At 36.8% G+C, this 21,813-nt stretch overlaps 1 protein-coding gene across 1 annotated transcript in view; it reads right to left on the bottom strand.

Annotated features, from left to right (window-relative positions):
- Positions 1–276: 276 nt before the first annotated feature.
- RET (ret proto-oncogene) overlaps positions 277–21,813 on the bottom strand; it is a gene marked incomplete at its 5' end in the record, with an annotated part of 35,022 nt that continues 13,485 nt past the window's right edge. The window contains 10 exons of the mRNA XM_009700208.1: positions 277–573; positions 2,201–2,300; positions 4,229–4,366; positions 8,403–8,473; positions 10,649–10,771; positions 10,876–11,090; positions 12,535–12,642; positions 15,908–16,055; positions 17,267–17,523; positions 19,089–19,208. Of these exons, the coding sequence (XP_009698510.1) occupies positions 394–573; positions 2,201–2,300; positions 4,229–4,366; positions 8,403–8,473; positions 10,649–10,771; positions 10,876–11,090; positions 12,535–12,642; positions 15,908–16,055; positions 17,267–17,523; positions 19,089–19,208 (1,460 nt within the window). The remainder of the gene's footprint in view (positions 574–2,200; positions 2,301–4,228; positions 4,367–8,402; positions 8,474–10,648; positions 10,772–10,875; positions 11,091–12,534; positions 12,643–15,907; positions 16,056–17,266; positions 17,524–19,088; positions 19,209–21,813) is intronic.

Here is a 21,813-nt window from a genome sequence, read left to right as displayed (position 1 = left end):
AAGTCTATTGCTTAAATTAGAGGTGCAGAATCTAACATACTTTAAATGTTCCCCAACAGGACAGTTGACTTAGATACTCATTAGCATTTTATATTTCCCCTGAGAATACTTCCCTGATCTTTTGTTTTCTTTTACTGTCTGATATCTAGTCATTTTACTTATTTTCACATCCTTTTAAAAAAATGTTTATTTTAAACACAGCTGCAAAATGACTAAAGTATGATCCTGATGCAAACTTTGACATTTACCAAAAGAAAAAACAAACAAACAAAAAAACCCAAAAGAAGCTTCCAAGCAAATTTTGATTGGCTTCATTCAGACAAGAAACACTGTAATGGGGTTACAGAGTCTGAGAAGAGTGCAGAAGAAAAATCATTTTTTTTTTTTGTGTTGCTAGAATCTAGTAAATGCATGTGAAATTCTACCATAGAGTTTGTTTTCAATCCATGTGGAAGGGAGGGTTCGAGGGAGGGGAGCATTATTACAGTCCACGAGTGGTGTCTCCTCTTCTGAGAGCCCATCATCATAAAGTAAGGAATCAGAAGGTGTGGAAGCCGCAAGATCTAAGTAGTCCTAAGAAGTGAACACAGAAGAAGCTGGGTTAACGTACGCGGCAGTGTCACTGGTTGGGTATAAAGGCTACATGTGCATCTGGTTTCTTTAAAACAAGTAACTACAGACCCACTGCAATTGTCTTTTGATAGTACCTCTGGCACCCAAGTAGGCTCTCCCTTTCTGCAACCATAGCACCTTTGGAAGTATCTGATTTGCCAGAACAGTGGACATGCTAGAGATGTGAGATGTATCAATACTTCCCTTACTTAATTCTGCACATCAGTAAAATAACCAAGAAGTTAAAGGGCTGTGATAACTGATTTGTTTGACTTTCAGTTTCTGTTATGCCTGAAAAATATATATATATAAAGAGAGAGAGATACTTAAAGGAAAAGGTACTCAGATCTTCCCATCATTTTACAAAAGCTATTATATAATCATGTATAAAATTAGCTGTGTAAATATTGCCAAATAAAGCTTTTGCTGCTGTTCTAAAACTAAATATTTAGGTCAACCATAAGATTTCATAGGTTTTCATCTGTGCTGCTGAATTCCTTTGATGCAAAAAATAAATATGAAGCATTTTCAACTCATCTAAAGTATACTTTTTCATTTCAAAATGGCTTTTCCTTTGGAAATTTACTTAAACTAAACTTTAAAAAGGTAAAGTTACCCAATTTTTGCCTTGCCCTTCAGAAAGGCAAGAAGAAAAATGACTAATTTGTTGAGCTCTATTTTGGATTGGCTTTGGTTTTAATTATGATGAAAATTTCAGAAAACTTGCCAGCCTCTGTATTACAAGTCTGTCACTGGACATGCAGATCGTTTGCAAACTGATTCTCAGCAGCTATAAATTAGTGGTTGACAAGCCAGAGTGATTTAAAGTACAGCCTAGACTTTTCACTTTGCCATTTTTAATTTAGAACTTATTTTTATATTCACATTCTGAACAAAGTTGTTCCCATTTGTTTATTAGTCCTTGTTGTATCCAGTGTAAATGCCATCACATTCTCAAATCTGAAAATGGTTGCTGTATTTCCTGTTTTTCATTTGTAACTGCCCCCCTTCCCATAACTGGTAGATTTAAAAAAGAAAAAAGTTTATGTGCAAGTACACATGTATACATTTTATAAATATATGTAATTTGGACTTATTTTTAGACCTCAGCATCCATTCATTCAAAGAAAGTTTATACAGCATTATAAGAGTTCTAAAGAAACTCAGAATGGTGGAATCATACAGCTTTTGTATCTCTGTTGATATCATCATATAACTAAATCAGATTCAAGAAAATACTGCATTCTTCTAGTTCTAGGCTTCCAAGGGTTATTTATTCAGGAGTGCAAATTAGAAGTAACTTTTCACAGTAATTTTTAAGTGTTTTTTTTTTTATTTAAGGAAGCTAGACAGATTAAGGATAACTCATCTGCATCTAGGGTTGAAGTCACCAAGGCCACTATATGAAGTAGTACTGCTTTCGAAAAGCTGGATTCATTTGGAAGAAACTAGATATGTAAATGCTTCAAAATTTGAGGAAAAGTAAATTACTTTATTTTTTGAAAAAAAAAAATAAATCATTATTTCTGTATATTCAAACTCGGATGATCACAAAAACTTTAAAAAACTCATGCTTTCCCACACTTACCCTACTCTTCACCATCATTTTCTCTAGTTCCTTGCTGATCTCAGCAAATGTTGGTCTTTTGTCGGGTTCTTGCTTCCAACAGCGCAACATCAGGTTGTACCTGTGACCCACCGCAAGGTGAAAAAATCCCCCAAATTGTTAGAAGTGGGTCATGCTTCTACTCAAATAATTTACAGTACTGAAATGTGGCATGAAGGCCATCTACAAGTACATCAGTCTTTGTTGCATGTTCTATAAAACATGCCCTTGAATCAACAACTGACATTCACAAGAATGGGCTTTTATTTTCGTGAGTCTTTATGAGTTTAAATGACGATGCACTTGGCTGGCCTTGAAGGAATGTAGTCTTAGGTTTCTTTCATTATTTTCACTTTCTCAAAGGACTACCTCATGTGTAGGCATCATGCCAGATTTCTAATTGATTTTGTTTGCGTATGACTTTGAAGAAATTTGTATATCATCACTGATGTGCATCTCTCAACCTGAAAAACTCTGCTGTTATATCAGAAAGTAGAAATTTGTTCTTCTTTCTTTAAATTCTGAAAAGTTTCTGTAAACTTTTCTTCAAAGTGAAGCCTAACCTAAGACTATTTGCACAAACTAACATTATTTTGATTACTTCTATTATTATTATTTTTATTATATCTATTCTTATTCTGTCTTTAACTGCCTTCTATAGCATACAGTGAGGAAACGAAAGGGAGCAGAATTAAAGTTTTATAGTCAAGTGACTATCAGGCAGACATTGACCAAGTTCTAGATGTGTAACTCTCCAACCTGTGCCATTCATGTTATTTTCAGGACTAAGTGATCTAGTCACACAAGTGCTCTAATTGTGGAAATAGTTGGCTACAAGAACTATAGCAAGCTATTGATAAGCATTGCAATTTTTTGCCCTCATCCATGATCTCTCTCTTACTTGACTGGGTAAAGTGGAGAATGCAGTTTAAGAAAAATGGTCCTCCAAGTGGGCTGTCAAAGGCTGTCAGAAAAATTTCTGAGTAAAACAGAAAAAAACCTGAACTAGTCAGAAAACCATGATGTGGTTTGAATAAAAAAAGAAACTCAGACATGGCCAGCTTGCCTAACCTAATAATTATGAATGATATAATATATGTTTGAGAAATGAAGTCTTATTCCATGTTGAGATGAAACAAACAAACAAAAAATTAAATAATAAGTATTGCTGGAGGATATTTGCCAGTGACATTTGTAAACTTCCACCTGCCCTAAATTCAGAAACCCTTAATGTTTTTTCTCTGCATATGGTATTAAAAACATTAAATTATATTATTTATACTGTATTTTCTCAGCTCCGATGTGGCCAAAGCATCCTTCATAATGAAAACAAGTCAAAAGAGATGTCAGTGATTATAGTCTCTAACTTTCTAAAGAAACCTGACCATGACCAGATTCACAGGCTGAACATAAAATCATGCCTCATCTCCAAATGCCACGGAAGAACCACAGAGAGAAGATACTTCACATTGAGGGTGTTTTAGTAAATCACCCAATAAAATATGAACTGTCTCAAAACTGAAAAGAAATTGCCATGGGCTTATCAAGTCACAGAAAATTTGTGTCTTCTAGGGTATAGATTTCTGGGTCAAGGTATCATTTCTCCTATGCAAAGCCAGGACAACTAATAGGCAATGACTGTTGATGGAACATCTATCTTATTTGCAGAAAAGTACTGAAACACTTTTTTGAGCGCTCTGTTTTATGAAATCATCCTCCTCCCCCAACCCTCAAAAGTTTTGAATATTCAAACTCTTAATTATTTGGCAAGCATGTTATTTGATATCCTACAAATACTTTAGAGGTAGCTGCAAACATTCTGTTGGCAATTCTCTTCCTGCACTTTATTGTTCACTAATTCATTACATTCTTTTGAGCGCTACATATTTTGATATACCTCTCAGATATACAGAACAGTATTTATGTGGTATTTATTTAAACCTTTTTTTTTTTTTACTGTATTTACTGAAGAGATGTTTTATGAAACTAATCAGAACAAGAGCTACTTACATTTCTTCACTGCAGTTTTCTGGTCTCTCCATTCTATACCCTGTTTTTAGAAGGTTAAAGAGTCTTTCAGGAGCAATACCTGGGTAGGGATTGCCTCCCAAAGTTACAATCTCCCATAGCAGAACTCCAAATGACCATCTGAAAAAGAGAAAATGAGCTTTTCTTTAGAGTCGTAGGTTTCAAGAGCTTAGTGTGGCTTTCACCCAACAAATCTCTTTCTAGTGTCTTGAGAACCCAACCAAATTCAAGACATTGCTGACCCAGAGCGGCTGTACAGATGCACATATAGGGCCGTCCTTGTTCCCAAATACCATTCATTAAAAAGATGACAAAATTAAGACAGCAGAGTTAAGGAATACTTCTTTTATTGACTGACAAAAGCTAACTGTATCCTGGGAAGGCTCACCTTCTCCAGACAGCAGAAAGTCCTTCCCACGGTGGCCCAGCCCAAAGGCTTATTCCTCTTCTCTACAGTGCTCCTGGATGTGCCTCTCTTTTTCCATTGGCTACAGAGGGAGTCTAACCTCCCTAGTTAGCCTTTATAGTCCTATTCAGAAATAATTGTCTAAGTTTACACGGGCTGGCTCAACAAGTTACCAAAGGGCTGGTTTGCTGTCTTGACTATGAGGTTATGTTTCTTTAGATGCACAATGTGTTTATTTTAATCATAAGCAACAACTTTGATTTCCCCTGGTCTATTGGGCCATTTCAGTGATTCAGGACTTAATTTTCTTCTTAGAGTTGATGAAAGAAAAGTAAAGAATTTATTCTGGAAATACCAAATGCCTAAAATATTGTTTAACGTAGAACACAAGACAGAAGAAACTGCTTTCTGAAATGAACAGAAGAAATGATGACTTTTTTAACCTACTTTATCGATGAGCTTAAACAAAAAGACCTTGCTCAATGGGCTGGAAATATTTAGATAGATTATATTAAGTCCATTTTTGGAGGGCAGACCAGGAGAAGAGAGGCAAAAATGTTTTTCTTTCCTTAGTGGAAGGCTTTTTTGAGACACAAAGAAGCTACAAATTACTCTGAATCTGCTGAATCGACAGAACGGCCAAAATTTGGATGTTCAAAATGAAGGAAACCAGCCAACACCGTTTCACTCAAAGGGGATACTCAATGGGATGCATCTGGAAGCAAAATTACATACAATTTATGACAAACATTAGCTTTTGTGCTCTCATCATTGAGCAATTTCTGTGAAAACTCCACTTTTAAGAAGATTTTAGGAAGTGTTACACACCTAATGCCAAACCAAACAGCAGTGTTTGAATATTCCATCTCAAAGTGTTAGCCACAAACCTCACCTCCTGTCTGACTACATTCCACCTGTGCTTCTCACATTTTAAAGAACAACAGTAACCCCAAAAGTACAGCAATAAAACTTCAAAAATGGGCAGAGAAGGCAAAGTGAGTCTCACAGAGTCCTAAGCGGTATGCTGCCATTTTTCTCCCTAATGCCATTCATTGAGTTAATTTTTAATCACTCTGCACATTCTTGAAAGCTAGTGAATATTTATAGCATTTTCATATACTTTATTAATGTACCTCCTCATACCCTTTTTGAAGCCAATTATGCTCTGCCATGAAGTTATAATTCTGTCCATGATTAATTCAAATAAACTTTGTAGCATAGTAGGTTTTATTTTTAAAATCCACCTCTTCTGCTTAAGAGGAATTTTACAGAATATGGAAGGAGGGATCAGATGAATAATTTCTTAATTAAAGTTGTTCAGTAAATGGGCATATTAGAATAGAATGCTGTAGAATGCTGCAATGCTTTTGAATCATTATACAAATTAAGTACTATGGGAGAAGAAATGGGAGATGAAAAATTTCCCATTGTGCTATGCTTATTGCAGAAGAAAAATGTGATCAGAAAAAGCCAGGAAAGAAAAATATGTGAAGAGGAAGACAGTAGGCTAGCTTTCCACTGATGTCATCAACCTCTGAAGCTAAAATGGGATTTTGTAAATGCTGGCAAGTGGTATTGCTATTAAGCACTGGTAACCACTAACTATATAGAAAGGCTTTAGAAGGAAGAGGCTGGAAAATAGAAACACAGTGTATCAGAAAAAAAGAGCATATTGGAATGGTTGCTGAGTATATTAATATATATGTTCACCTAAAATATAATTGCATCACCACAAACAACAAAGAATATTCATAAAATAGTATTTCCAGTGAGCACAATTATCTAAAGTAACAATTACTGCTGCAAAAAAGTGCTTCATTTATCAGTTTGCTGCTTTGGGAAAGGCATTCATGGAACCTAGCGCTGGAGAGGATTTGCTTTGCAATTCTCTATGTGTGTCTCAGTACTGTTCTCTGTAGGGACTTCGCTAAATTAGGAGCTGCTATATAACACTCTTAGATTACTTCATGTATAATGACATAAATAGTGAAGGTGACCTCACCAGTGAGTCAAAGGCACCGTGTAAGTGTGGCAGATACTTAGACCTTATATGCCATTGTATTGAAGCAGACCTACAAAGCACAATGCAGTGCTCTATTAAGAATACCTGATGCATCTCCAAGAAAGCTGGTAAATCAGCATGGCTTTACATGGAGATACTAATCCAGATCTGGGAAGCAGTAAAGCCACACAGCACCAGCCTGCTGCCCAGGGCTCTGAGCGAGCTTGCTTGATGCCAGCTGGGCAATCTGCATGGTGTGGTATCACATGGACAAGACATGGGCTCCTGGGCTTAATAGCAGCCCATCAGGTAAACAAACAGGGAGGAATGGTATTGGATCCAGAAGATCAATCAACAATCAAAGAAGAGGCAGTTACACAATCTGTTCTGGCCCCAAACCATAGCGACAAATCTGTTTTGCAGAAAATGAAGAAATTAAAAATATGCTAAAAAGTTGTAAAAAAATTTTAACAATTCTCTGGGAAAAGTCATTGTAGAGAAGCAGGTCAGCACTATGGACACTGTGAGGAGGATAAAAAAGAAACCCAGAAAAACCTGTAAGCAGACCTAAGTAAAAGTGATATTGTCCCAAGTATTACCCCAATCTTTTTTCTTTTCTTACTCCAAATGAATCAAAGTAAGTGAAAATATTTTGGAAATTCATTTTGTAAGGAATTTCCAAGGCAAAGAAAATATTGTATTTCACAAAACTACTCTGATCTGCAAAGAAAAGAGTAAAAAGTGAATGTAAATAATTTTAGAAGTACAAATCAAAAGGTTCCTATTTGCACATACTGCTATTATCAAAGTGTTTTCCCCCAAAGTGAAATGTCATTGAGATTGGTATGTTTTACTCCATTTGAGGTTAAGGAAAACATTAGTCAGATCCTCTTTCAAGAGAAACTTGGAAGGGATCAAAAAGCTACCCAAAACACTACCTAGCAGAAAATCAGGCGTAAGTACTGCTGCTCTTGCAGTCCCTTAGAGGTTTTTCTCCTAAATAAATAATATTTAGTTTTAGTATCTGCCTGATGACTAGTCACAAGCTTCACTCATCCCAGAGAGAAAGAAATGAAAGTATCTGATCCTGAGTTAAATGTATACAAAAACTCCTCTGCCTGGCTCCTTGCTTATCAGACATGAAAACAGCTTAGCTGTGGTTGCTTTACCACCTCATCATCACAAGTGGAGACAGGAACATATCCATCTTCAGGATCTCTGTTGCCCTAATCATGCAAATGAACTTGCATCTTGGCATTGGAACCAGACTATTCCCCTAAAGTCTGAGCTGGCTGTCATTAAAATTAATTGGAATTTTGTCATTGATTTCAATAGGAGTGAGGCCAGGTGTTAAATTCTTCTTCCTTCCCACCCCATCCCTCATCTGCCAGCAAGTGTTACGGCAAGTAATGGACAGGAACTGGGAATTTTGGGTATGATCATTATCTTTAGCAAAGACTAATAATTTGTGTATATTCAAAGGCAACCATGTCACATGAACAGATCCAACCCTTGTTGATTTCAACAGGAATTATGTACCTAAATACCTCTAATAATCTTTTCTTCAGATTTAATTCAACAACAAAAATCTTATGTATTATTGCCAGCTGATGGTGCCATCCAGGCTGTTTTCTTCATGTCTCTTTGTAAGAGTAACAGCTTTGGCTGCTACGTACCTTGTTGTGCTTCCTCCCTCATCTCCTTAAACAAGTACATAAACCATAAAGAATACAAGAATTTACACTTACACATCACTTTGTGTTGTATAGATATGATCAAATAGGGACTCTATGGCCATCCATTTAACAGGTATCCGACCCTAACAGGACAAAAAGCAACAATGCAATTACTGGTCAGAAAGTTAAGTTTCCAAATGGAAAACCAAGGTATTTATCTTCAAAACTGTAACAGATACACTATCTATACTCTAATATCTTCCAATGGACTGAATCATTTTGGGCCCCTCACTTCAAGAAGGACATTGAGGTGCTCAAGCATGTCCAGAGAAGAATCACAAAGCTGGTGAAGGGCCTGGAGAAAAGGAGGCTGAGGGGAGACCTTATTGCCCTCTACAACTACCTGAAAGGAGGTTGTAGTGAGGTGGGGGTTGGTCTCTTCTTCCCGGTAACTAGTGATAGGACAAGAGGAAACGGTCTCAAGTTGCATCAGGGAAGGTTCAGGTTGGAGATTAGGAAGAACTTCTTCACTGTAAGAGTCATCAGGCATTGGAATAGGCCCCCCAGGGAGGTGGTGGACTCACCATCCCTGGAGGTGTTCGAAAAACGTTTAGATGTGGCGCTCCGAGACATGGTTTAGTGGGCATGGTGGCATTGGGTATACGGTTGGACTTGATCATCTTTGAGGTCTCTTCCAACCATAACAATTCTATGATTCTATGTCTTCCAAAAGGTTTTTTTTTCCTTTACAACTTATTTTGAGTTACAAAACATTCACACAAACTGGCCTGAAAAAACAGGGAAAGCTAAACTGAAAATTCACAGTGTTTATGGAAGCCTTTTCATAAAATTCTAAAATTTTCACATGCAAAAAATTCTGTTGGCAACTCTTTCATATTAAGTCATAGAGGGTACTGAACCAACACTACTCATCTTAGAAAGAGTCAATAGAAAGTAGTGTTAGTGAACATCACAATCTGGCCTGGAATTGACTTGTAAAAGTTCTGCTCATGTCAGTGACAGGTTGATGCAAACAGGCAGAAAGCAGGATTTGGCTTGCTGTATCTGACAGTATTTTTTACAGGAATAAATAAATTATAAGCCTTAGCTTATCTTCTTAGTCTCAAAGTTATTATGCTCAAGCATTTCTTTTCAGGGAGGTAGTAGTGTCACTCAATAACTCACTTTTCCATCAAATTTCCTTTGTGTAGTCCTACAGGTTAAACGGTGCCGCATGCTAAATCCTGCCATGAGCACTGCGAGCTGTATATAGGCACCTGACAATAATCTACTGTGGCAGATAAAACAGAATTGCTTTCAATAACCTCTAGCAGGTAGCATTAGCTCCTAATCTACCCTGACCTGCAATGTACCATTTCAATTAAGATTTGGTATTATTCATACATTTGGAAGTATTTCTAGGACAGCTTTTCTTCAAGTCTTCTGCATAGATGTGATAATTCCTGGAATTAGGATCTTGATAGAAATTGTCTGCATTTTTTCCAATTCCTTGGGGGTTTTTTGTTTATATTTTTAATTATAAGTAGGAAAGGAGACAGAGAAAAATGATGGTTTTTTTGTTTATGTTTTCAAGTGTTGTGATAAGGAATTAGATAAATGAGAGGGCTCACCTCATTTAAAAATGGGCTGCCCTCTACCTGTTAAAAGGTTAATAGTTAAAAGTTCCTGCTTTTAATAATGATATAGCTCCTTTTTTAATAACTATTCTCTGGGCAGCCTGTTCCCGTGTTTGATCACTGTTACGGTGAAAAAGTTTTCTCTTTTCTTTAAATGGATTTTCTCATATTTAAAATAGCTCCCATTGCCTCTTGTTCTGTCACTGGGCCACAGTGAGAAGAGCCTAGCCCTGTTGGCTTTATTCCCTCCCATCAGGTATTTCTACACATCAATAAGATCCCGCTGAGCTCTCTTTTCTCCAGGCCAAACAAGCCCAGCTTTATCAGCCTCTCCTTGCATGTTAGATGCTCTAAGCCCTTAATCATCATAGTGACCTTTCTTTTAATAACTTTACATATTAGAAATAAATTCGTTTTGTTGACGAGTCAATTAAAAGAGCTGGAGGAGGTAATGGTGACTTAAAATGATACATCTTTTACACACATATATATATTAATGTCCCACTGATTAAGCTCATAATTTTGCTTCATCTTAATTTTTATTTCTTTAAAATAGAGAATTATTCTAAGGTAATAAAAAAATAGCTATTATGTTTTTCTTCTGTGCTCAAGTCCTGCAGTATAAATTCATTCTCTTGATTAGGTAAAAATTCCCAATACTGTTTTTAATATGCACTGTACCTTGCTCCTCTTGACATACGAATCTTCTTCATATACATCACGGGAGAGGCCAAAATCAGAAATCTTCATTTTGCGCCCTTCTGCCACCAATACGTTTCTGGCTGCTAAATCACGATGAACAAGCTTTTGGAAGAAACCAACAATAGTGTTTATGCTTCCTGTGGAGGAACTGACTGCTGACATGTATATCACAAGGACACGCTCAGATCACTACTACACTGCCCTACCTTCATTTCTGCAAGGTACTGCATTCCTCGTGATATCTGCCATGCAAACGATATCAGATCTCCCATTGTTAAGGCTCTCTCATCAGGGTTATCCAAATAACTTGAATTTCTGTTGCCATCACTGCCCACGTAGCTGGGTCCTACTTTTCGACTTTCCCTGAGAAAACTGCGCAAGGAGCCATATTTAGCGTATTCCACAATTAAATACAGCGGGCCTGAAATAAACAAACATGCTGATAAGTAAACAATTAATAGATAACCATTTTAATTTTTCTCAAAAAAGTCTCTTCTAATCAACCCATTGTTTTGAACAGTCAGAGGCTCCAGACACCTCTGGCCTTTACATAAAAGGCACCGAATCAGCCATGGAGTCATAGAATATTTTTAGCTTACATCCTCTATGCAAAGTGAGTGAGTTTCAGCCTAAATCAAAGCAGAATTCAGGTTCTTGCATATATTCCCTCATCTAGATAATGTGAGACTAAAAAAGAGACAGCCTTCTTACAAATCAGATCTGTGAAACAGCCTAACTTAGAGAAACTTCAAAAAAAATTAAAATCAAAATAATTTTCTGGAGTGTGTGATACTGAGCTCACAAATCACCTGCTACTTCCAATGTTGTATTTAAGGTGCCTTTTCAAAGCACTTAGAAACATTCTGACATTTCAATCCATTACTTTCTCCTCCCCATTACCCACATGAATAACACCCACTCAGTGCTTTAATGCTAAATACATTTGTCTGTTGTATCAAAGCTCTCCCACCTCATACACTGATGAATTAACTTGATATTTATTAAAAGCCTGTGACTCAGAAACAATTCACTTCCTTTGGGATGAAAAAATACATTGTACTGAAAAGAAAAAAACATAAATCCCTCTGCTGGTTCATTAACTTAGTAAGACTCAGAGATGACTCAGTCCTGTAATTATATTCTCTCTCTGCAACTAAAAGTGCCAATTGCAACAGAACTGGGTGGGCAAAGAAGGCAGACCTTTGCCCAAGGTTGATACATGCATACTGTGGTTTTAGGCTGCGTAATTACAGATGCAAAAGGAAGAGGATGTTGCCATGCAACTTCATTTAAAATGAACAGAAATTATTCAGATCAGTTCCTATGCACAACAATGAGAATTTGCTTCATCGGCAGTTTATAATATATGTGTCTGAAAATTTTCCCCCTTGCAATATACCTTTCAGTGACTGGCTTTTAGCAACTATTTCACAGCAAGAGGGAGACAACAGTTTTGTGGCAGAGGAGAAAAACTGAGTATCCATCTAACTATCCACCTATATTTCAACAAAAGGATCTGTAGTTGTCTTTTTTGGGGGGTTGTTTTGTTTTGTTTTTTTCAAAGGGAGATCTCACCCCCTGGCTCAGGCCTCAAGGCATTGTTTTAGTATGAATAACAACAACAATAATGAAATCTCCATTAAACTTTAAATGTAACCCATATTTGAAAACACTTACTGAGCACCAACATAATATATAAATGTATATTGATTGGAAGAGAATTGGTAGTAGATTGGTTAAATTTAAAATAGCTTCAGAATCAAAATGTGTATTGAAGAAAACCACAGGAAAAATGCTTAGTTACACTGAATTAGCGTTTCCGCTTCCCTTCAAACATTGCTTAATAACGAGTTTGTAATATTTACCATCTTGACTGCAGGCTCCATAAAGTTTGATGACATGAGGATGGTTCACCTGTTTCAAAAGGTTGAACTCTGAAAGTAGGTCTCGCAGCTCACTCTGGGAAGCATTTTCTGCAGAAAGTGCCCAAACACAGAGTTGTGGTGAGGAAGACATTACTCAAGAGTTCTCTATGTATCATCCGAAGTAATGAGATCAACCATTTCTCCTGACATTAGCGAGAGGTCGGAAAACTCCGTACTTCCCCACAGGAGAGAAGTCTCCCCATCTCTGCTGTCCTGCAGTCATCATTCATACCAGAACCAAGAGAACGGGACTGCTGCTGTTCTGGCTTGGTAACCTGTTCTAATCATCACTTTGCCCTGATACAAATTACTACAGAAAGAGTAGGTCAGCCAAGAATCAGGGCCAGAGTCTGTAATGTCTTGCAGATGCCACAAAATTATTACAGACCTAAAGCAGTGTTCTAAAGCAGTTTTTGAGGGTGAATCAGTGCAATCAAAGCTTCAGAAGCATACGAAAGCCAAGATTTTATGTTGATAAAGTAAAAAAGAGTCAGTCAGTTAACTCCCATGATATAGCCCTCCTCCTCCATACATTTTCTGACAGAGTAAAAATCCACTAATCTACTGGCTTACACTTGTAGCACACATCCAGACTTAAGAGTTCAGCTAAACATACAGTTCAGATTGATTTTACTGGGAGACACGTATGCAGACTTTGCTGATGTCAGTGGGAATTGTATGACAATATATAGCACCTAGAGGCTTTATTAGCCTTTCAAGTATTTTATTTTTGCAGAATTTTTCTAACAAACTTCCTCTTTGAACACACTGGGGCTTGAAGGAGATCCCTAGTCATAAAGACACCATAGGTCAGAGATAACCCTTTTTCTACCTCATCCTTAATCTCTTTGACACACAGAACCTCCCTGGATAGTTCCTACAAAGTGTCATTACTGGGCACTTGACAAGTATGTGGTCACCTTTACTTAAGGCTAATAAAAACCAAGCTCAGCTTCTGGTCCTTGTTACCGTACTGTATGTTTTTCCATAAAGGTTGTAAGCACTAAAGGATTTATTTATATATCCACTTAAAATACGTGTGCTAATAGTTTGCCCCAGTCATGATAATTTTTTATTCTGTTCTACTATATGTTTGTATCTGACATATATGATCTTATAGTCTGAACCTCCACTCAGACTTCAGGGTATACTACCCCAGGGAGTGCAGTATCAGATAGTCTCTCGCTACTGATAGGGACTACAAAAAAAAAATATGCATTTATGTAAAACAAAAATGAACAACATCAACTTAATGCCTGTGAGAAAATCCTATTTTTCTAGCTCTGGAACTATGCAGCATGTGCAAGAACAGAAAAAAGTTCCCCATGTCCCATGCCTGTTTGTCGGCTGGAAAAACTAACTTCGAGAGTGCACAAATGGAGACAATTAGGTCTGAACCTTTATACCCCTTGTTTTTACAAATCGCAAATAATGTCTATTTATGTACTGGTTGGTGTTTTCCCCTTTAATTTCATTGTAATGGGGGCATTTGTATCATGCAGGAGGTCAGATTTAATTCATATGAGAAAAGTGGCAGTAATGGGCTGAAAAAATTACCCCTCTGTTCCTTTAAACCTCCATCCATAGCTCCAAGACTACTTTGGCTCAGCTAATTACTGGTCCTTTTCCCTCCCCAGTACCTAATGCCAAGTTGACAAAATAGAGAGAGTCCTACCCCAGTCTGTTCTTAACCACAGATTGTGCCCATTTACACAGCTCAGGCAGGAGACATCTTTTATGCAATAAGCAAGAGGCTTTCTCCATTAACATACCAGTATACATACCATTCCCTTTTAAAGATCAGGCAGTGTAGAGTCCCTAATGCTTGGATAAATTACCCCCTTTGCATCTGTTACAGGGAAAAAATGGCTTGATGTTGGCCTGATCCAAAAAACTGTCCTTTATACTTCCTGACAGCATTATAAAGACCACCATGGAGTAATGCAATGTGTCTTATACTTGAGTTGTCATGTGTTAACAGTAAAGTTAAACTGCTAACAACAGATAAATATTTGCAGAATGACAAATGTTCTCCACAGTCAAGTTGGAAAATGGAATTTCAGGTGAATATCTGCAACGTAATTTACATTACAAAGGGATTCATTAGAACCTGAAGTACTACTGTAAATGTCAGATCAATTTATTAAAATTAGGTGCTTAAAATAAGGGGTTACTCCTTCGCATTATCAATCCTGTCAATTCTTTCCTTCATAATAGCTAAGCAAAGCTGAATGTTAAATTATCTGCAAGTAAAAGCAACATTTTTACCACTATGTCCTGGAATCTTAACTCAGTCACAAGCTGTTGATGAAAATGTGCTAGAAAAATCAGTGACGCTAAGTGCACAAATAAATATGAAATTAAATAATGACTAAGACTATTCTACTGATAATGATATACAGGTCGTTACTTGAGCATAACACCATTAGTAATGGTTAACTAGTCTTCACTTATGAAAAAACTTAGTTCCTAGACTTCATCCATATGGTCTATTTTCCACTGAACCTCTTGCAATGCAGGCATGCACTTCATAATGCATTTATTTCTTTGGTAAAATGATGGGATATACAGCATCTTTGCTTTCAAGCAGCAGCAGATGTAGGTGGGTTTTTTTCAAAAAAAGAACAAAACTTGCATATAATAGAAATGGTAATAAGTAGTATAACGTTTTCCTATAATGACATGTTTTTACTTATAAGCAGCAGTGAATGGTTGAACTCAAAGTCTCACATTATCATCTTAACATTATCTATGCATATTTTGTTTTCCCCAGCTTTAAAGTCTTAAGGAAAACTGAAGACACCAGGAAACAGTACTGGGCTATTCAAGCCAGTTTGGCAGAGCTCCTAGTAACTGAAAAGCAGATCAGAAAGTATAAAAGTAGATGGAATTCTCAATCAGAAAAAGTAACTTAACAGGTCTGTTCTGTCTCTTCACATAATAACATGATTTATTTAAAAAGCTCTGTCAAAGAAAACTGGGTAGAGTGGGGGGAAAAATCAGAAAACTTTAACAAAGCTTTGCAATATTTCCATCAATGCCAAACAAAACTAAAAACATTTTCTGTGTTAAGACAGGCTCCTTGCACATCATGAATTAGAATTACTTGTGGAAATTACTTACTGGATGAATGTGATGCTAGCTCCTAAAGTCAGAAATCTGTCAGAATACAACAGAATGCTGGAAGAAATAGAGGTTGTGACACTGGTTGCTTTTAGCTGACCTTTTACTTTCCTGCTAGCCCCTCTTAAAATCCATTCAAAAGTTACAACAAATAGTTTCCAAGTCATTTCAGACCCAAATGGGAATGTACCTTTTAACATTTTCACCGCTACAGTGGTATAACCAGCCCTTCCCTTGAGTCGGAATGCTGTTGCCTTGACAACCTTTCCAAATTCTCCTTCTCCAAGAGTCTTGCCCAGAACTAGATTCTTCCGAGGGAATTCCCATTTTGGATCTTCCTGCAGGAGACAAAAGGAACCCTATAAGATGAAGCAAGAAAGGGAGTGGCTAGATACACCTGAAGCATTAATGTTCAATAGGAGACCATTCTTCAGGAATAGGTACACTTTAGCGTACATGGTTGGTTGCTCTTTTTGTCAGTATCAGTGTATTCCTATAAAAGCTTCTTAATCTCTAGGTATTTTGCAAGTGTTTTTTCGATTACCTTGGAAATCCCTCCTTCAAAACAGGCTGTACATGTCGTCTATGGATAATGGATTATATTTACAGGTCTGGGAAATGGGATACAAATGAAAAATGAAGCAATACAGGATAAATGCTGACTTTCAGAATAACTATGAATATGTGACCTTGGACTTCACAGAGAAGTAAATCAGTTTTACTCACGGAATAAGGCTTTCCCTTAAAAATTCACTGGAGACAACAATCCTCCTCTTATGAAATTAGTGTTATTAAGCCTTAGGGTTGCAAAATGATGACAGATGTACAAAGCAGACAAGAAATTAAAGTAAACAGAGCACAAGGTCTCTGAAGACCTCAATGTATAACATTTAAATAGATTTGATGTTGCCACATGTGTCTATAAAGTGACAGTGTTTCTGTACTGTGTTGGTCCATGAAAAGATGACCAGTTGGCAGGCATCCTGGGTAGTACGTGATTCAACACCGAAGAAACTAGATGAAAGATATGATAGCATGACTGGGCAAAAATCCTTAAAATGTGGGTAAAAATCCCACTCCAACTGACACCTACGGTCTGTATATCAGAAATTAGGAACAGATCTCAGTAGGGATTGTTTTGTTTTAAACTTACCCTTCTTGTAGCATTATAGTTTATCACTGAAACTACAAAACTGCTGATTATAAGTATTTAATTGGACAATGTTAAAGTAAAACCACACTACTGTCAAATGCAGAGTTACATTTAGAAAAAAACATCAGCTCAAATTAGACCTAAGATGTTACACTATATTAAAACTTAACAAAAGTGGAAGAATATACTGGCATTATAGAGTAAATTATAGGGTTTATCCAATTACTCATTAAGTATCTTCAGTTCCCTGCCTGTACACGTCATTTCCGATTTAGTTGAGTTGTGTAGTTCTATGAATAGATTGCATTTCTGTAACATTTTCTGCATGCATAACCAACATTCTTCAGGAACAACACAGACATCAAAAAAGAGGTTGCAAAATGACATCAGGCTTACTGGTATTTTAAAGGTGTCTACAGACACTTGGTTCTCCATGGAATCTAAAGAAGGCCGGCGGACATTAGTGGAAGAATAACTGATGGGGTAGGACTGGGCTGGGCGCCGGAATGTCATTTCTGCGGAGGCAATGGGTGGCTTCGGAGAATTCTTGTGGTAACGATGGATGAAATAGGAAGAAAGCAGCACAGAGATGATGAAGGATAGCAGCACTGCCCCTGCTATCACAGTCTTGCACACGTCATCACATAGTTGCTCTGTGGACCAAGAAGAGCTTCTTAGAACTTTGCCTGTTGTCTCCTACTTCTGATTTGGCAGTGCATACAACACACGCAGGTGTGACAGGAACAGAACTCAAAATAATTTAAAAACCTAGAGGAAAACTTAATAGCTAATTCTCAAAGAAATTTGAGAACTTACAAATATGCTCACTGCACCTACCAATTCTTTTTTTTATTTTGGACACCAGCAGGTAATTGTTTGCCTAACCGCCTGTATAAATGTAAGGATAGCTAGCTTGACCCCGTGCTCCTTATCTTTATAGATGTAGGCTACTTCTGACACTCTTCTTTAATCCCAGCCTATCATATGTTGATCTTCTGATACCATTTATCTCTCTGGAGACCTGTGACTGAGTTTTGCTTGTGGATAACAGTTTATGTTACAGCTGTTCAACCCATCAAATAAAATCTTCTTCAAATATGAATTTAATTCATTATGTCAATTGTTAGGTATTAAAGAATATTTCTCTTCATCTTTTTAGGTTATAAAGAGGCTTAGAATATTTCTGCTTTGTATTTAACAAAAGAATTCTTTCTGGAAACATTGCCTAAGGCTGCAACTGCTTCTAAATATGCATTTTTTTCCTCCCCATTTACTAGTTCCCCTTTTGCAGAAGCACTTTTAGTGTCTTACTTTGGAAATTAAGTTTCTTTAAGTCTAAGTGCCCCTAGATAGCATCCCTAGGGGGTCACTTCCCAAAGAAACTGTGAGATCCAAAATACTGTCCTTTGCACTGTGGTTCATCAGATAATCCTGACTTCAGAGATATAGTTACAACATACATCTGCAAGCTCTACCTCAGACATAAGTGGAAACAGCACAATACCTTTCCAGAAGGGGGGGGGGGATAAAAAAAAAGATAAAGCAAGAAGCTTTATGCTTCCTCTTTTTCTTATGTGTATAGAAAATTTACTCAAAAGACCAAATTGAGATACCTTCTAAACAATTCAGTTTTAGAGATGCAAAATATTTCATGTTATGTTTATTATTAGCAATAATAAAAATGATTTTAAAAAAACATTAGTTAAACCCCGTCAATCTGTTTCAAACAACTGCGTAGAGCTTTTATGTTTAAACAAAGGTCAATGAAAAAAGTAATCCACTCTTCCTCCTAACACAATGGAAGCTGGCTCTCTCTGACATTTTGAAGCTGAGATTTTCTAAAATGATTAGGAAGCTGGAATTACTTGAAAGTAATAGAAGTCATTATTCTAATCTCCTAGCTGTCTTTGCAAATATCAGGTGAGTCTCACTGAAATGTAAATGCTGCTGGAAATCAAAGGAAACCAACCTGTTTGTCATGCAGTAATGGATAAAAAAGAACTTTAGCCAAGGTTACAAATAACCCCCTCTGGAAATTTTCAGGCTCCTTCATAGAAGTCAAAGTGCCAGTGCTTAATTAATTTTATATTAGCAGTCTCTGACCAAAGATATTGTTTATTAACACGCCCACAAGTTTAGATGATTGTATATATACAGATGGTAGATAAAACCAGAGGAAAAGATTAATATAAGAACAACAGATGATGTTTAGACTTACCCTTGATATCATCTTTCTCACAATAACAGTTCTGTCTTGGGAAACAGTAACAAATCCCATGTCCTGACTTAATTCCAAGATTTCCAATGCCTTTCCCATGACCACCAATAATGTTTCCACCTAATCAAATACAGACACAAGCTAAGATTCTCACATGTAGTTAAAGGGAAAAAAAAAAAATAAGGCTCAGAGGTTTCCACGGGTTTCTCCTAGTATGCATCTGAAATTTAACAGGGCAGCACAGTGCAGTGATAATGACAGGGATTCCAAAGAATTAGGGCAGACTCTAAATTCTGAAATGTCTGAGATCCTGAAATGAGGGACTTGGACTGCTTGAACATTGTCCCTGATTAGCAGTTTTTCCCATTATAGAAGACTCTGGATTAAAATTTATTTATAATAAAAATGTAATAGTTCTGTTTGCATTGCATAGTTGGGATACTTTCCTAATTTCATATACCCCTTAAAACCTTATATAGAATCCCATTATTTAATGCCAAACATCTACCTCAAACAATCATCTCATGGCTGTCCTGATTCAGTTTCTTCATAAAGCATTACGGGTGTGTATCAGTGAGGTCATCTTATGTTTTAAAATTCTCCCTAAAATATCTTCTCTAGTCTACTTATTTTAGTTTCTCGTCACCATTGTCTTAGGTATTTTTTTTTCTTACTCATGAGTTGATGTAAAGTCCAGTGGTATAGACTAGTGGTCTGCAGAGTTGAGCTCCGTTCCTGGCTTTGATGCCAATTTCCTCTTACCTTGGAAAAGTCAGCATACTGGTCTAGATATCACTCATTCCATTGTCAAATGGAGATAACAATACTTAATCACATCTGTAAAATGCCACAGGATAGTCTAGTGAAAGCACTAAGAGCAAGCGTCAAAAAATAAATCTTTCATTATCTAAAAATGCACTGTTTAATATAGGAAAAAAGTGCAGAAACTCATACAGAACTACTCTTGATTTCAAGCAGGAGTTCTTCACGCAGAGTAATTGCAACTGTGTTTCCAAGTAAATAACTTCTTTTCTGCATACATTATAAAAATTACCATTAGTTGTGACATCTTTCATCTATAAACTGCCTTTAATCACAAACAGCATTGTATAGACAGAAAGCAATCAAGTTCTGCAAGTTCAGCTGCCTTTCAGAAAAATTCTCTAAACCGTAAAGGGATTCAAAAGATGAATAATTTTTTTTTCATTATAGTCTTCTTTTTATTTCAACTAATTTTCCTCCATGTCATCTAAGTCGATAGAGTGAATGACTATTTCTTTTACATTTCTTTGGATATGTAACACGAATTGAGGAAGAGGATATTTTTGGTAACATAAAGGCAAACATCCTTTTTTAGAAGAAGTGGAACAGGGACTTGAGTATTCAAGCAAAACAGGTTTAAATCATCTTTCTAGAGAGGCCACACCTACTAAATTGTATGCAGCTCAACTGGTTAATTTTGCAAGAGACTCTGCTGAGTTACTGCTCTCTGAGCTGACACTTGTCATCTGAAGAAGTGTCAGTATTTCCAAAAATTCTTGATTATCCGTCCACCAGCCAACTTTCTCTATTTTCCATTAGCCTCCAAAAAATCAAATGTATTTATCTACATTGGCCTGAGGACCTGCAAGAAGGGGGAAGCATGGGGATGAGCAGGTCCTATCTAAACTGTTCTTGATCAAGGGATTTGAAGACAAAGGGTTTTTATACAGCAGGGAAAGGAGGAGTACATTGTCACTGCAGGTGTATATTGGAAACATGGAGCTTCCTATATGCATTCCAGAGACCCAGAAATGTATTTTTCACAAATGCACTGCTGGTAGGGGAATTCCAAGAATTATCAATATTGTTTTGAATTGTGTGGTGTTTCACATGATCTTGTTTAAATCATCAGCTGTTTCCATTGCCCTGTCATGGGAAAGAGCTTTCCCTGCTGCAAGGTCATTTGGAAAAGGGAAAAACTGTGGCCCTATCCCATACCATGTAGAAACTCCAGAAATTCAGAAACTAAAAACACTGGTTGTTCAACAAAACCAAAGATGACTACCACTGAAAACAAACATACAAAGCAAGGTAGAAGCCTAAGCACTGTATTTTTTTTTTCCATTATCAGAAAGCCCAAGTTCAGAGGAACCTACAACGATCAGTCATTTACAAATGTTTAGCCAGATTCACACACTGCAACCAGCCCTGAAGCAGTTACTTACTACAAGAGTATCTTGCTCAGAATGAAGTTAGGGTGCCTCTATTTGATAGGCACAGCCACAGCACCAGTTGTTTCAGCTGAGTGTCCTTGAACATAATATTCATGGTGTTAGTGTGAGAAGGCAATTTTGGGACTGAAGTACAAAGCCATCATAATGATAGATGAATTACAAAAATAAATATTTAGCAGCTATCTGTACTTTAAGAATATCCTTGATCTTAATGCATCCATGGCTTTCTATTTATCGCTTGCCATTCTCCCAAAAATGGCCCTTGCCAGTAAAAGCAGATATAATGGTACTCCTGCACCTCTGAGCTCCTAAAACACACTCATTGCTTTGTCTGTAAATATACTGCTTTTGGGGCACCAGCCCAGGTTCTGAATTGTGTCAAATCATGTATAAAATTATCCAACTTGGGCATTAAAAAGGCATACATAACATCTTGAAAGCTTGTCTTACTTGCCTGTTTCTATTACCTAATAAGACAGTATTTCTTTTGGGCTTCTGTTGAACAAAAC

The sequence above is a fragment of the Cariama cristata genome, unplaced genomic scaffold, assembly GCF_000690535.1.
Source record: "Cariama cristata isolate BGI_N322 unplaced genomic scaffold, ASM69053v1 scaffold7190, whole genome shotgun sequence".
Taxonomy (NCBI): Eukaryota; Metazoa; Chordata; class Aves; order Cariamiformes; family Cariamidae; genus Cariama; species Cariama cristata.
The sequence above is the reverse complement of the archived record's forward strand: the minus strand, read 5'-3'. Positions and strand labels throughout refer to the sequence as shown.